At 40.0% G+C, this 17,135-nt stretch overlaps 1 protein-coding gene across 4 annotated transcripts in view; it reads left to right on the plus strand.

The window, feature by feature from the left end:
- The window catches only part of LOC135205598 (1-acyl-sn-glycerol-3-phosphate acyltransferase alpha-like), a 173,796-nt gene that overhangs the window by 69,564 nt on the left and 87,097 nt on the right, over window positions 1–17,135 (plus strand). For all 4 annotated transcript variants that reach the window (XM_064236369.1, XM_064236371.1, XM_064236370.1 and 1 more), the window contains exon 2: window positions 3,802–3,935. In XM_064236369.1, the coding sequence (XP_064092439.1) occupies window positions 3,802–3,935 (134 nt within the window). The remainder of the gene's footprint in view (window positions 1–3,801; window positions 3,936–17,135) is intronic.

The following is a 17,135-nucleotide window of genomic DNA, read 5'->3' on the forward strand; positions in this document are numbered from 1 at the left end:
CCCATTCTGAAACCTCCCACGACATCCGAAACGTACAAAAACTATCTGGGGTTACTTCTCTGTTTTTTAGTGGCACCATCTGAGGTTACTTCCCCACTTTATTTTTTACTGGCACTAGGACCAGCTTGAGAGTTATTGGACCCCTGTCAAATAACAAAACTGTCCAGGAACATTTGTTTCTGACATCTCTTCAATATCTTCTTAAAATGATACAAAGCGTTGTCATTAAACATGTTAGAGACGATGATTGCAACGTCTTTATTAGGATGGTATGTCTCAACAAAAATTAGGCACAGTATCCCCTCTCTCTCCCTCCTCCTCCTCAGATTCCTCATCTGCCTTCTGATGCTGTTCCTGCTGAAGGTCTTGCAGCTCTTCAGGGGTTAGCTCTTCCCTGTGGGCATCCACTAACTTTTCCACATCCTCACCACTCACACAAGCCCCTGGACTTCGCCAGCCAGAGATACAATACACTCCACAACAGGTGTAGGGACTTTGGGGTCAGCCTCAAACCCTCGAAATCCTTTTTCAGGTAACACTCTGGCCATAATTTTCTCCAAGCAGAGTTCATTGTCATGTAAGTCACCGGTTGTCAGCGATCCAGTTTTATGGCGCTCTTCTAGCGCCATAAAATTGACGATTTATGGCGCCATAACAGCCTGAGTTCCAGTTATCGGCACCATAAGGTGTCTTATGGTGCCATAACACACCTAATAGAGGTGCTATAAGGGTGTTTATGGCGCTGATAACCGGTTCTCAGTGCCATAAATCGCAGCGTTTTGGTTAATGGCAGTTTTCGCTTATCAGCCCTTTGGGAACGGAACCCCCGCCAATAACCGGGAACTGCCTGTTCAAGGATTATGCAGTTGAAGATGTTGAAGTGATCCTTCCAGAACCCTCTTAGGGTCAATTCAGTGTTTGAGGTCACTTCAAAGCACCTTTGAAACTGTGCCTTGTGTAGAGTTTCTTGAGGTTTGAAGTGATCTGTTGGTCCATGGGCTGAATAAGAGGAGTGGTATTAGGGGGCAAGAACTTCACAGTGATGAATTTAAATTCATCTAACAGCTGGTCTTCCAAGCCAGGAGGATGTGCAGGACCTATGTCCATTACCCCCAGAAAGCACTTGAGGGGCAATTGATTCTCTTGCAGGTATTTTTTAACACTCTGGCCAAACACTTCATTTACCCACTCAACAAAAATTTGCCTTGTGACCCATGCCTTTTTATTGTCCTTCCACATCACAGGCAATTTATTCTTGAACACTAGGGGAGTTTCAGAGAGATACACAAGTAGGGGCTTTGCTTTGAAAACCCCACTGGCGTTCCCACAGACCAAGAGTGCTAGCCTGTCCTTCATAGGCTTGTGCCGTGGCAACGAACTTTTCTCCTCTACAATGTAAGTCCGTGTTGGCATTTTTTTCCAAAACAGGCCTGTCTCATGACAATTGAAGACATGTTGAGGGAGGAATCCTTCAGCTTCAAAATACTCTGAATTCACCAACGAATTCTTCGGCTGCATGTTTCACCGAGTTCGCAGCCTCCCCATACCGTACGAAACTTTGTATGCTCATACGCTTTCTGAATTTTTAAAATCAGCATCTGCTGGCCTTGAAATCATTAAGAGTAGCACTGGTTGTTTTTCTCCCTTAAATCAGCATGCAACATCCTAGCTTTCTCACAAATGATCACTTCAGACACTATCTCCCACTAACTGTTTTTCATTAATCCACACCAACAACAGCTCCTCAACATCTTCCACTAGTTGTGATCTGTTTCAGTAATGACATGATCCATTTTGCAACATCAGCTGCCTTGATTTCATGTTTCTTTTTTAGGATAGAGCTGATCGCCGACACTTACTTGCCGTACATCCCAGCAAGATCAGCTACACATGCACCACTTTCATACTTTGCTAAAAGTTCTTGAATTCAGTCGTATTCCTTGTCTTTTTTACCGAACGCCTGGCACTTGCAACTTTCGGCCTCATGATAGCTACTTTGCAATGAGTTTTTACGGCAAAATTAGCACAAAACAACTAACACGTGCAGTGATGTGGACTACGAGCACAGTGGTGCTTGTTCAGTGAGAAACAAAGCCAGAATGGGTCACAAGAGAAGACGGGATGCTTTATTTGGGCACTTAATAAGGTGCCCGGTCATTCGCTGGGCCCTGGATGGAGCGTTTCCAAGTGTACAAAAACTGAGGAAACGTACGATAATTGAGACAAAATTTCGTAGAAAAAAGTCCACGAAAACTGAAACGTATGAAAAGAGAGACGTACGAAACCAAGGTTTAACTGTATTTCTTTCCACTTCTCTTTTCAAAATTACAGTTAAAACTGACATACTACTATCATATCATATAAAAGATATGAACTAAAACCAATAGCAACCCCTGGGTATAGTATTTATGAGCAAATGTAAAATAGGATGTCACGTGAGAGATAGAGGCAGTATATACTCCCTTGAAGTCAAGATCACAAGTAGCTCTTTAGCCGCCTGTTTCTTGACGGTATTAGCCAGTCTAAAAGTTGCCATTAGTGAATTTATGGGCTATATAAGTAATGGCACCTCCTTTCCACCCAATTCCCCCAAATCGATGGCTTTTAGCATTGTAGGTCCCTCTTATAACAACTGGTACTCGGTTAAGAACCCCTTCAGTCTGCTGTCCAAGAATGCTCTGGCTTTCTTTTTGAGGAATGTAATCTCCGAGTCACACTTGGAAGTTTGAGAGGATGTCTTACCCATTTTTAAAGTCATAGCCACTTCGTTGGCTTTTAAGCGTAACTTAATGCTATCCACAACTCCTCCGCAATTCTTCAGTCCACCTATGGGAGGTGTGGATCAGTGTTTCCTACTCATTATTTACCTGATAGAGACAGTATACAAAAATTGCAGTGACTTAGGTCTGTTATCCATTCCTGGCATGGTATTGGGGATGAAGGATAGGAGGTAGTATTCCTTTTATTTCTCTTATCTCCTCGCCTTGATACAGATTGTCAAGTTTTGGGTATCCTGGGAGTACTGTGTATCTGGAGTACACACCAGTCATTTGTTAATGAATGGGTAATGGTTATTTTATGTGATGTGAAGATAACAGAGTTATCTGGTCATTTTTGTGGTACTGCACCCAGAGCAAGGGAACTTGTTTTTATATCGTGATACTTTGGCAGCCTTTGGAGTATTCCTTCACCACTAAGCTCTCTCAGAAGTGGAGTGCCTAGAGGCACTCCACGGCAATACCACCATGCCACAACAGGTTGAGATGAGCACCAACCAGAGGCCGTATCTTCCTGGTGTAGCTCTCTCACCAGGTAAGGTTACAACAAGCATTTCACCAATGCTAGCTACCTTTCTATTTCAAATTCATCTCCATAACTTAGTGTTTTTGAGTCTTACACATTTATCACATATGTATCTCACCTCCTGTGTCAATGTGGGATTCAGCTATGTAATTACTTGGTAAGTTACTTGTATGAAAATTATATTTTTATAACAAAATAGTTTTATATGTATATACTTACCAAGTAACTATATGTACATGATTGGAGCCCTCCTTCCTCCCCTCTCATGGTCATAGGGTACAAACAAATTGAGCTCACCTGTATTCTTATTCTTCCCTGAAAGTGGGCGGGGCTAGTTACCTATGCAAGAAGATTAGAAGCTCTGCCTCAAATTTCAAAATTTAAGCTACTGCGATAGTTAAAAACTAATAGCTATGTAATTACTTGGTAAGTACATATAAAACTTTATTTTATCATTATGTCATTTTGCTTATGCTAACCTGTATTTTTATTTTCCAGAATAGCCACCTTTCCTCTACGAATACTGAACCCCTTGCTTGGGCTACACTGGGAAGTGCATGGCCTTGAACATATAACTGTGGATCGACCAGCCATTGTTGTAGCAAACCACCAAAGCTCCATTGATTTTCTCGGTAAAATTATAGCATTTTCATTTAGTAATGCTTTTTTATTTTACATTTGTGCTTGTAGGTACATACTGCAAACTGCAGAGCTTCAGAAGAAGTAATTTTTTATTTCTCAGCTACACTTTGCTTTCAAAAGTGACCAAAACATTAGGAAAAACCTGAATTTTTGTCTAAGATTCAGAGAATAGGCTTTTATTTAGGAATCATATTGGGAATGATATATGTATGTAGTAAGCTAAATAATGTCATCTTTCTCCATTGTTCCTATGCAAATACAAACCTTTCATCTTTACATTTGGATAAGCTTGCAGGCACAGAATGGATCAGCCATTCATATTTTTCTGAGAAGGTAGATAACAAGCAGTGGGAAGCCCTGCCCACTTGATATTCTGCACTCCACTTTGCTCCTGGAGTATACTGTATTCCTCCTGGAGTATAGTGTATTCCTTTCCTTTTTTGGGTTTTGACTGTGTATTGTACATATTGTGCTATTTGAACCTATTGGTCAGAGAAACCTTCTTGCAAGGAATTGGTTAGCTTTTTCCTTGCTTATATGAATACTTGTCTTGATTCGACATGTAATAGCTTCTGGCAGTTGCACAACAGTTGTATTGTTTCTTTGTAGTAGACAGTATGAATGGACTTCATACTTACCAGCTACATTACCATCATTATTTTTTACTTGGCCTCTATTTTAGTGATTATACAATTTTAGATAGATCTAATCGTTCTCACACAAGTAGTACAAACTTTCATTCTTTTCATTCTTTAACTTTTGAAACGTGCTGAAACATCCATTTAACTTTCAGACAAGGGTGTTAACTATCAACAGATACTAGGAAGCCCCGCCAACCTGTCGCCATGCACCCCCTTTACTTCTGGCTGCTGTCATGTAAAGACATCAGCAAACTCCCTACCTGACGAGCCATTTGCTCTCTTTTCATGCTTTTGTCCGAATTGAATAGATTCTGTTGTATTATTGAGTTGTGTTTTGATTATGCTGCAAATTCCTCACTCAATTTTGCTTATGCCACAAATGCCTCAATCAATAAACCATCAACCTTAGAGAGGAAACCTCAGGTTTTCAGGTGCATTCCTGGGAAGGACAGGTCTTGAAATAGGCACCTCTTCTCAATAGAGGTCGATCCACATACCTTTCGTGCCTCCTACAGGGAACATGAGTTCTGTCAGAATAATCCATATTTGGAGTGTTGTGTCTGGCTGTCTGAACAGTGGGTGAAATTTCCCAGGAAGAACAGGAGTGAAAAAGATCACCCCAGTGTCATCAGAGTGCAATACTCCACTGGTGACACCAAAGTTACCCCTTTACCTACTCTTACTGTTGGTTTAGTAAGGAGCTGTCTTTGGGGGAAAGATGTCTTGTCTGGTTTCTCCTTGAGAGCTTCTCTTCTCTCTGAGGAGTTGTTCTTTGGAGGGTGCTCTTTCCCATAGCATAGGAAAGAGCTCTCCCTTAACCTGACCCCTGTTTCAGATGTTGTGGAGGTTGAGGATGCTCAGGGAGCTGAGTCCTCCCTGGGCACCTCAGGTGAGCCAAGTGTTTCCTCCCCTCATCAACCACTTGAAGGCAGTGAAGGGTTGTCCTGCGAATGTTTAAGCCATTATATGACTTCGATGGTGTCAGGCTCCACCAGCTCTAGAACCAACCCCCACATCACTGGTCACCCTGCATGTGTTTTCAGTAATTTAACCCCAGGTGTTGCCTTCGGGAACTCTTGACACAAAATAATTCTTTAATGCTAAACTTGATTTCTTTTAAGTCTATTCGATTTCATAACACCAGTCTCTGTTGTGGACGTACTTCATACTTCCAGTATATTTTCATCCCAGTATACTAAATACACTCAAATTCACCAACCTTCAGTCAAAACCCAATTTGCAAGGCGCAGCTTACCACAACTATTCCTGCAGAAAAAGATGCATGATTGAAAAAAAGTGGAATATTGAGTATTAACAACAAGAAAAATTCATGAATACATTTAGTAGTACAGTCAAACCCCGTTATTTGCAGTCTCGAAATTCGCGGACTCACCCATTCACAGATTTCTCTATGGAACATATATACACATTATTCATGGTAAATTCTCCTATTCGCTGTATTTTTCACAGAATTATTCTTTAATTACTGTATTTTCATATTTTCATGACTAAATGCCCTTTTTGTGATGATAAAACATTCGGGTATGTACAGGCAGTCTCCGGTTAACGGCGGACTCGGTTAATGGCGATCTGGTTTTATGGAGCTTGTCTAGCGCCATAAAATCATTGATTTATGACACCATAATGGGTCAAGTTTCGGTTATTGGCGCCACTTTCACATGAGAAAAACTGTTCTCCAAAACCCATGCAAACGTCTTCAGTGAAGGTTGCAACCAACCACAGTCTCATTCACCTGGCGAGACTTCAGTCTTTGGCAGGTTGGGCAGGAATGATTGTGATCCCTCACCTGACCTATTTTCCGGGAGATAGGAACTAGACAGGCCTGGGTTTCAAGACCGAGACCATTCTTGATCCCATCCCAGCCTTACCACAGATGTTAACATACCTGGGTCAGTTCTTGAACCAGACAGGTTATATACCTGAGTGGTCGAGAGATCTCCAGGGGGCTTTGGCAAGTTTGTCTCTCATGCATGAGAAGCAACTCAGGAAGACCAGGAACTGAAGGAAAATGAGGGTCCTATGCCCCAGGACTCAGACGAACCCGAGTTGCAGGGGCATTTGTCAAAGATCGTTAAGATGATACATCACTTTAATCTCAAGGAAGACTGTGGCTTGTACTGCAGACTGCTCTTCAGCTGTCAAGGCACTTTAGGGACTTCAGAAGGTACCCAGGGCTCCGACCAGCCTGCCAAGGTCTAGACTTTGATGACTATGGTATCATAGTTTATCGGTAAAATATAAATATTACAACGATTTTGACTGTATTTGATCACGGCCTCTATATGCGCTCTGCTAGCCTGCCTGTTTCAATAGCACGGAAAAAGCTGCTATTTGAAAAATAGAGAAGAATCTCTACAAGTGTAACACTGCTGAAGAAGCTATTACTTTTATTAAAGTATTATTATTATTATTATTGTAGTTATTTTTTTTTCTTTTTTTCTATTTATCACAGCCCTCCAATTCGACTGGGTGGTATTTATAGTGTGAGGTTCCGGGTTGCATCCTGCCTCCTTAGGAATCCATCACTCTTCTTACTATGTGTGCTGTTTCTAGGATCACATTCTTCTGCATGAGTCCTGGAGCAACTTCAGCCTCTAGTTTTTCCAGATTCCTTTTCAGGGATCTTTGGATCGTGCCTAGTGTTCCTATGATTATGGGTACAATTTCCACTGGCATATCCCATATCCTTCTTATTTCTATTTTCAGATCTTGATACTTATCCATTTTTTCCCTCTCTTTCTCTTCAGCTCTGGTGTCCCATGGTATTGGAACATCAATGAGTGATACTTCTTGATTTTGTCAATCAACGTCACGTCTGGTCTATTTGCACGTATCACCCTATCCGTTCTGATACCATATTCCCAGAGGATCTTTGCCTTATCGTTTTCTATCACTCCTTCAGGTTGGTGCTCATACCACTTATTACTGCAAGGTAGCTGGTGTTTCTTGCACAGAAGATGAAACCTGTCCATACGGAACAAGGCCAGAGGGGCCATTGACTTGACATTCAAGCTTCCAAAGAATATGGTGTTCCATTAGCAATTAGTAAGATGAGATAAAAGGAAATTCAGAAATAAGAGACCCCATTTACAAAAAAAAGAAAAAAAAATTAATAAATTAACAGACAGATAAAAATGTATTAAATTGCAAGGAGAATAGTGTTAAGGTTGCTTGAACTTCTAAAGCTCCAATTGCAAAACTTCCTTTGGGAGGCTATTCCCTAGTCCAACAGTGAGGACTGAAGGACCTCAGGAAGTTGGAAGTTCGACGGCCAGGCACATTTATTGTATATTGGTGCTGTTTTCAGTGAATCTAGTTGCTCTTGACAGATGAAGGGAATCGGGGATAAACTATGAATGTGAAAGATCTGTAATAGTACAACTTAAGAAAAAGTGACAAACAAGAAACCATTTGCCAATGGTACAATTCATAACTACATTAGACCTCCCAAATTCGTGTTCTCTGCAACAGACTCGTATTCACAGATTTCTCTATAGACCAAATCTACCCATCATTCGTGGGAAATTCGCATATTCGCGGTGTTTTTATATGAGAAATATCCACAAATTACTGTATTTTTATGTCAATTTCATGATCAAATGTACTTTTTGTGATAAAACTATTTAAAAACCAGGTATAAGCATTTTTAGTGGGTTTTTCTTTTGTTTGAATTAACAAAATAGGTAGTTATAAGCATTTTTATAAGGGTTCTTAGTGCCCCATTACTGCTATTAGGAGGCAGAAACCTACCACCACAAGCCACTCTATCTAAAAGAGATAAATCTGGCAGAAGCAGACATCCACACTGGAGAACAGTATTCTAGTAAAGGGAGTACAAATGACCTAAAACAGGTTGCATTGATTTCATCACTGTAAACATTCGAGGCCTTAGAAACAATACCTAACTTTGTGTTATTCACTGAAACTTTCATTATATGTTTCTCAAAAGTTAGATGTGAGTCAAAAGTTACACCTAGAATAAGTTAGATGTGAGTCAAAAGTTACACCTAGAATAGTTAAAAGCTTCAGAATTGTTCCGCAAAGTTCCAGCTACTGGAAAGGGAGGAAGGGGTGGGAAATTTGTACAAGATCTGCTAATCAATAATTTTTCATGTTACTGAAGTTCATTCTCATAACCTCCCTAGATGCTGACCCCTTGGCATGGGTAGGGAGCTTAGGGACCAGCAGCTGGGCCCTGATGCCTACTGGGGATGCTTTCTCACTGGTCCATGGGAGCCAGCTTTTGGTCAAACAAAATTAATCTGCCTTTTTCCTCTTACTGTAAGTTGTTCTATTTTTCTACCTCCTCCTCCTATTAGGTGTGGATTTTATGTTGATGACTTTTGGTTCGTTTCTGGATATGATTTGACGTGTGTTTTGGCTTTGATGGAAGGTGAGGATGGACGGTACGCCACCTCACCTGTAGAACTTGAGTACCCAACATGGTCAAGCAAGAGGAAGTTTCATGTCAAACCCTGCCCTCGGTGCCGGGTCATGATCTCGACGGACATCATGACGCCTTAGCACTAAGGGTGGGGTGTATTCTGGGTAATACCCCTAGGGCAGCCCTTGTCAAAGGGATGACCCCTTCCTCTAATTGTGGCTCTGTGGTGGGAATGGGGGTTACCCAGATGAATTATATCTGCGTTTTTATGGCGACCCCCCTTCCTCTACCTTCTGACCCTGGCATGGAAATGGACTTGGCAATGGCAATGGATAATTGGGGTTCGAACATCATTACGATAGAACCTTTTTCTTGTTTTAGAAAGAAAGAATAAAGCAGAATTGAATGGAAGAAACTTAAATATTCAGAGGAATAATAAAGGAAAAATGGAGATTCTTCCCAGTATGTACGAATTAGTTTCATACAATAAGTTTGTAGTTCTTTGCTCAAAAATGATGTATTGCCGAATATCGGTGTATTTAAAGCAAGTAGGGAAAAGGGATTTTGACGAAGGAAAAATCTATTTCTGGGCAAGGGCCCGTGTCACCCAGTGAAATGTCCCTTTAGCACACATTTCTAAGGTAAATTAATGCTAACATACCAGAGAAAAAAGCTAAAATGGAAATGCCAGAATATTCTGGCTCGCTCACCTTATATAAAAGGTGTCGGTATGGTTTCTGGGGTGAGTGAAACCACTACCACGGGTCTCTTACCATTTAGATTCATCCCTCTTCGAAATCCCTCTACCAGAGAGGGACTGATGCAAGGCCCACTTCCAGCGACGACTACTACTAGCGCCTCCGACGCTACCACCAGCGCCTCTACCGGTCATCCTTTTCGTTAGCACCACTCAGATCGCATGTGTTTTTATCGCTCTGTGTTTTGTGCTCGCTTTTTGGATTTTATATTACCATGGAACGTCAAGCTATCGCTGCATCCAAGTTAAGTACTGCTAGAACTGTTTCATGTCTTTTCAGCCGGGCAAGGGCCTGTCTAACCTTTTTATTTCGGTTATGAAGACGGCGTCCCGAACGGCTTTGTTACCGAGTCACCCTGCGCGGCTCGCTCCCATGTGTTTCATTATTTCGTGCTTCTTTCGGTCCCCTATACCGATTGTGCTCGAATACTTTTGCAGTACATGTTTATTATTATGGTTTTGCAGTATTGACGTGTTAAAATTAATAATGTATGTGGCTATGAGCCAAAAATGCATCCACAGGATGATGGGACCCTATTAGTTGAAGTCTCCTCACCTGAACAAAGTCAGAAATTGCTTAAGATGAATTAGAAATTGCTTAAGATAAATACTTTAGTAGGGCGAAAAGTTACATTTCCCTCATCCTATTCATAACAAAAGCCGAGGAGTTATACATGCTCCTGAATTGCTTTTATTGGACACAGAAGAAACTCAGCAGGAATTAGAGGAACAGAATGTGGTGAAGGTGGTCAGAATGAGAAAAAAGGTTAGGGATGAGATAGTTCCCCTGGCAATGCTAATTTTCACATTTAAAACCCATAAAGTGCCTAATGCTATCAAGGCAGGATGGCTGAACTTCAAAGTCAAGCCCTACATGCCATCACCTTTGAGATGTTACCACGACCACCAGATGTTTGGTCATTTGATCCAGAATTGTAGAAGGAAAATACTAGATGAAGAACCTGCTTTATGTTGTAATTGTGGCAAAGAAGCACATGGACCATGCAATGAGCCACTGTCTTGTATTAATTGTGGAGAAAATCATCCTGCATCCTCAAAAAGTTATGTGAATTTTGTTCTGGAGAAGGAAATGCAAACAAAGTTATGGATAAGATTTCTTTTAAAGAAGCCAGAAAAAAAGTACAGGCAACCCATGGTTAGCGGCAGGGGTTCCGTTCCTGGCTGCTGACACTAAGTGATTTTTGACACTAAGCGATTTTAAAGCCTACGGCAGCTGCACACCTCCTATCGAAATTCTAGACTAGTTAACACTGCCCTAGACCAGTCAAACGACGCCATAATCCTGTGATGGCGCAATAAGTAAAATTATAATAATGCAGTATAGATCTATAGAATTTACTCTACAGTACATTATATTATTATAAGTACGGTAAAGTGAAAAAAGCCTAGCTTTAATCCTTTGGGTGTCTAGAATATGTAAAGATATTATAAGGTTTTATACAGTGTACAGGTAGCTGTAGTGTTCAAGTTATGATAATTCGTCTTACGATAATCCAATTTTACGAGAGACCAAATTACAATAGCCTAACTTTATCCCATCTTCTAGTTACATAAGTTCAAAAACAGCAAAAGAGAATGATGAAAGTATGGTTTTAACGTTATACTCATTGCATAAACGTGTACAGCCATAAACAGCCGAACGGGAAACTACTTTTTTTTTCTTTTTTAAGTACAACTGAATTCGATAACATCCGTTTGGCTTGTATTTCAGTCATCGTACTTTAGTACACTATTACCGTAGTTGTTATAAATGACGTTATGTAGAATAGAACTGAGATATCTTAATGTAATAACTTTATTCGCTATAGATCAAAGATCAATATAAATCAAAGATCAATCGGGAAATTTACAGTTAAATTTAAACCTAGTTATAACTGAAGCTGCAAAAACTGTTCAAGCTGTTAATGACTTATCGTGCATTGGCAACAAGGATAAAACTCTAGTAAACGTATGCCATCATACACAACCTTAGATAAAATTGAGATAAATAATATTAATCAAAACTACTGGGCTTGAAAGAAAACATTTTACTGTTGGTTTCACGCCAATATAAGATACATTGTAAAGTTCGTATTACGATGATATGAAGGAGAATTGCAAACTGGATCACAATTTTTTTTACACAAAAAACATGCCGCCAACGTAATCGGTTAACGAAAAAAAAGTAGTTCACATTCACAACGAGACATATTCAATTCATATTTCCACCTAAAAACATGTTGTATAGGGAAAAATAACCTTGTCTCATATAAGTCAAGTAACTAGATATTCGTTTATGCTAACTAGAAGGAAGAGAATTTGCTCAGAATTGCGTTATGGCGAAACAAACTCGTATTCGCCATCAGCTGATTTCAAACCACAACATTGGCCGCTCCGTGGAATACTTGCTTAGATTTGCCATAGTATTTTATAATAGAATAATATGAGAATACATACAATATTATTGGATACGGTGGAGTACGTAATGTATAGCTTTTCAAAGGATTTATGGAAAAGATGCATAATTAATAAAATAACCATGCATTTTTCGGAACAGTGGCGGACAAGAACGAACATGAAAAAAACATCCCCTGACAACGTGGAACGTAGTTACAAAGCCTGCCTTAATTTGTATCATATTTATGTACAAAAATAAAAATACCCTATACGTTATATATTTTCATACACATTTTAAACATAAAAACAAACATTTAAAAAATCGACACATCGATCGCTATATTTGCACTCTTTATAACTATATTTTCGGAAGAGCAGCAGAGAGGGCGGCTGACAAGAAAGAACATGAAAAAACATCGCATTTGATAACGTGAAGGGCAGTTTCAAAAGCTGCCTTCGTATCATATTTCTGTGCAGAAATAAACATACCCTATACGTAATACATTTTCATACCCATTTTAAACATAAAAGCATGAACATTTATAAATCGACACATCCATAGCTAAATTTGCACTTATGTAACTCAATATTTTCGGCATAGAACAGCGTCAGAGGCATATATTTTACCCTAATACCTATGTAACAACTCTCCATGAAATTTGTTAATATAATTTGCATAATCTTTATGGGTCTGAACAGCATTTCTACAAATGTATGAACTTGTTAGACAACGGCTCTAGCGGCGCTATTAACTGAAAATTGTGCCATAAAAAATACCTTATTTTTTAATGAATATTTTTGACGACAGGCATAAAACCGATTCACCGCTGAGTGATTACGCCGTTAACCGCGGGCCGCCTGTACTTAAACTTCAAATAAGATTGGGAGTTAGATTTTCCTCAGTAATTAAGAAGCCACAACGCAGTGTACAATTGTCAGCTATTCTTGCAGTGCAACAGCAACCATCCACTGCAGTAGAAAGGCAAACCGGCTGAGACAACATCACATGGAGAAAAACATCGAGGTGATAAACCTAAAACATTGGATCTCAAAGGGGGATGTTCTTTAAATAATCAAAGTAGCACATCACTCCAACCTAAAATACAGGTTTTAATTATGCAACTTACCCAGTACAGTAGTACCTCGAGATACGAAATTAATCCGCTCCGAGGCGGCCTTCGTATAATGAGTTTTTCGTATCTTGGAACACATTTTACATGTAAAATGGCTAATCCGTTCCAAGCCCTCCAAAAACACCCCATTAAATTTCATAATAAAGCTAAATTGACCTATAAACAATGAAATACTACAACAATTTGGACCATTCAATACCTAAATTAAGAATAAAAATCCAAACCTGTAAATAAAGTGTATATTAGTGTACAAGAAATATTATTACTGTAACGTAAAATGTCGAAGCTTACCTTTCGAGTGAGGCTATCTCCGAAAGTGGCGTCAGAGGAGGAGGAGGAGGACAAACGGCAGATACGTACTCTTAACTTTACGAAACACATAAAAAAATGTCAAAAAACAAACTAAACTTTACAAAACAGATTAACAAAACTGTAACACTTAACTTTACAAAAAACTTAAAATAAAATTTATTTTGTCTTTTTTTGATTTTTACATTTCGTTTTACTTTTTTATAGTTTACATAATTTCAATTTCTTTACCACCGAATGGATGCCAGTCCGTTTACGGAATTTTTCGAACCACCCATGAGAAGCCTTGAACTCAGGGGTTACCGTTGATGTCCCCTCTCCGCCGTCGTCTTTGGCTTGGGCAATCAAATCGCCGAAAATAGCGCTGGCCTTCTGGCAGATTGCCGTCTCGGTTATCGTATCGCCATCGATTTCTTTGTCCTCGATCCATACAAGAAGCAGCCTTTCCATTTCATTATGCACATGGCTCCTCTTGTTGGACAAAATAGTCACGCCCTTGGAAGGTGTAGCTGCTTTGATGGCTTCCTTCTGCTTAAGGATGGTGCCTATCGTCGACGGATTTCGGCCGTATTCCTTAGCGATCACACTCAACCGGAAGCCAGCTTCATACTTTTTTATTATCTCCATTTTTGTCTCTATAGAAAGCATTCTCTTCTTTCTGTGAACTTCAGCAACTTTCTTGGGACCCATGACTCTATGTACTGTACGTAATTAAGTTACGTTCTCACAACACGATAAAGTAGCACAACACGATAATATGTACGTACTGCAACGAAATCACTAACGAATTTACGTTACTAAACGAAATCGTTGGAGCGAACGAATGCCGATTGCGTACAGTAAAGTTTCGGGTGCGAAGTGGCCGAGGTAAAGCACGCCAACACGTAGTACGTATGTACGTACAGAAGATGCATGATGGGAGGGATGCTGTCCAATTAGAGAGAAGGATTCATGGCTTGGCTAGCATCAGGAACCAATGGGAGAGCAGGAGGATGGTGGCGAGTCTACTATAACTAAGATGGCGGCGTGCGGCACGAGTTTCAAAATTGTTATGGGGCGAATCTCGGACTTTCAGAAAGCTTTCGTATCTTGAAAACTTTTTGTATGTAGAGCAGTAAAATTTTTCTTCTTTGCTTTCGTAACTTGGATTTTAGTAAGTTGAGCCTTTCGTATCTCGAGGTACTACTGTAATTACGTAGCTATAGTTTCTGTTATTCGCAGCAGTATAGATTCAAATTTTGCAGTAGTGACACAGATAAGTGTGTAGGTGACAGTCTTGCCCCCTTGCGAGACGGTTAGGAACGACACTGCCAATTAGCTCATTCTGTTTCTGTGACTCCCGGTGTAAAAATCTGGTGCTGGCATTAGTTGTTCAATTTTCGCCGTTTATTCACTAGATTTCAGTATACAAACCGAAAGCTTCGGGATGAGTTTTTTCCTTGTTTTATTGCTTTTCACTGAAGTAGTACATCTTTAGTTCACATTTACAGCGACTTGCAGTTAAATGGTCAACTACTTTTTGACGAGTGTCGAACTATAATACGTAAACATTGGTGTGCCGGACTGATGTTTACATTTGCTAACAATCAGATATTGTTTGATAACATGTTTCAGAAGCAATCTTTTGATTAAATCATTTTTACAATGAGTAACGCAACAAAGTTAGATGTCACTTAGCTAAGAAGCAAGTAGCGTAATAATGGAAACACTGCATTAGCTATCTTCCTGATAGAGTAGCGTAATAATGTATACATTGCTTTTGTTATCAGAATGATGATGGTGTTGAATTTTATTTCCGCAAGGCGTGTTGGCAGGATTGATAATTTTTGTTTTGAAGTGTTTTCACCATTTTCACTTATTAGCGTGTTCACTAATAAAAGCAAGAATAAGATTATATTGATATATTATTAATATTGGAAACAACTTTCTTTGAAAATGTACAAGAGCCCACTACAGAGAGAACATCCCTATAGAGGGCTGTACTTACAACCAGTTAAAGGAACAAAGTAATGTTGATATAGTGTGTCTGCTTAGTTTGAATCAAAACAAAACTGTAAGGTAGCTAGACTGTCAAAATAATATGCTTGCCATCAAAGCTAATTAGCTTCACTGACACCAAATTATTCTGGCTGATCTTGTCTTTAGCCATATGTTTTAACTTAAGATTGTGTCTTGCATTTGCGTATCTTATAGTTTAATGAGCCCAGTAGCGTCCAGGAGCATCTGGCACTGAGCGTCCAGTGGCGCCTAGTAGCGCCCAGTTGCGCCTAGTAGCATGAACCATTTGCTAGCCCTTCAAGGTTGCTCTTCAAAGGAGTGGAGGAGCCTGCTGGACTAGGACCCTATCCTCTATAGAACAGTTCATGTCCTCTGGGAGTCTTCACATGATGAATCTCCAGCTCTTCCCTAAAGAAAGGGAAAAAAAAAAAATTCCAGGCTCATTTGTGTTCAGGCAACATCTGAATTAGAGGAGGACCAGTCTTGGTGGAGATTAGAAGACAGGCTATTAGAAGGGACGCCCCTTCTTCCTCTGAGCCCCAACCTTGTATTCTATTCAGACGCATCCAATCCAGGTTGGGGAGATCTCCTGGGAGACAACAGAGTATTGTGGAAATGGGATGTTCAACAGAGAGAGTGGCACATCAGTTTGCAAGAATTGACTGCTATCCACTGGGTGGGGTTGGAGTTTGTGGACCTGGTCCGCAACAAAGTAGTAACTGTCTGCTCGGACAGCCCTCTCTTACATCAAGAAACAGGGAGGAATGCATCTTTTCTCTGCGAAGCAGCAAGAACCCTTCTGTTATGGACAGATAGGAACCACACCAGAATCCTAAAAAAGTTCATACAAGGGAAATTCAATGTCCTGGTGGATGAATTAAGCTGCAAGAAGCAAAATCTTCCCACAGAGTGTTGTTTTGTAGCAGAACTAGCTGCTCCTGATAAGAACTCTGGACAACAACCACAGCTTCAGTGCAAACCCCATTCTATCAGAGCCAGAAGTGCTTTATGGCAGGAAGAAGAGTGGAACTTTCTGCCTGGCTAGATGATCTGGTATCTCCTAGAACCAGAAGCCCAGACCAGATTTAACCAAAAATGTTATGGCAAGTACATATGCGTCTTGTCCTTGGATTAGGACATCTTGCCATTTACCCTAATGGTCTTTGTCTTTTGAGAGACTGATTTAAGAGGAGCATTTGCATCTTTTTAGCAAAGCTAATGACATTAAGAACCTCTACTTCATTAGCTTTCAAGAGATATATATCTCATATGTCCATTTACATTCGACCTGTAGTGTAATCATTTATGATTTCTTATATGCATTGTAAGAGAATTTTTTTAAGTGTTAAAATTTAGGCAGTACCTTGAAAATTATAATTACTGGCGTGGCGTGATATCGAGGAAGAAAGCACAGGATTCCCTTCTATTGTCCTAACCTTCACCTGGTAGTGAAGGATTGAAGTTTAGGGAGCCAAGAGGGTACAATGTACCCACAGAGCACCCGACACCTATAGTGGATGGGTTGTGGTTTTTACTTCAGTGTAGGTGAC

This window comes from Macrobrachium nipponense, chromosome 24 (assembly GCF_015104395.2).
Source record: "Macrobrachium nipponense isolate FS-2020 chromosome 24, ASM1510439v2, whole genome shotgun sequence".
NCBI lineage: Eukaryota > Metazoa > Arthropoda > Malacostraca > Decapoda > Palaemonidae > Macrobrachium > Macrobrachium nipponense.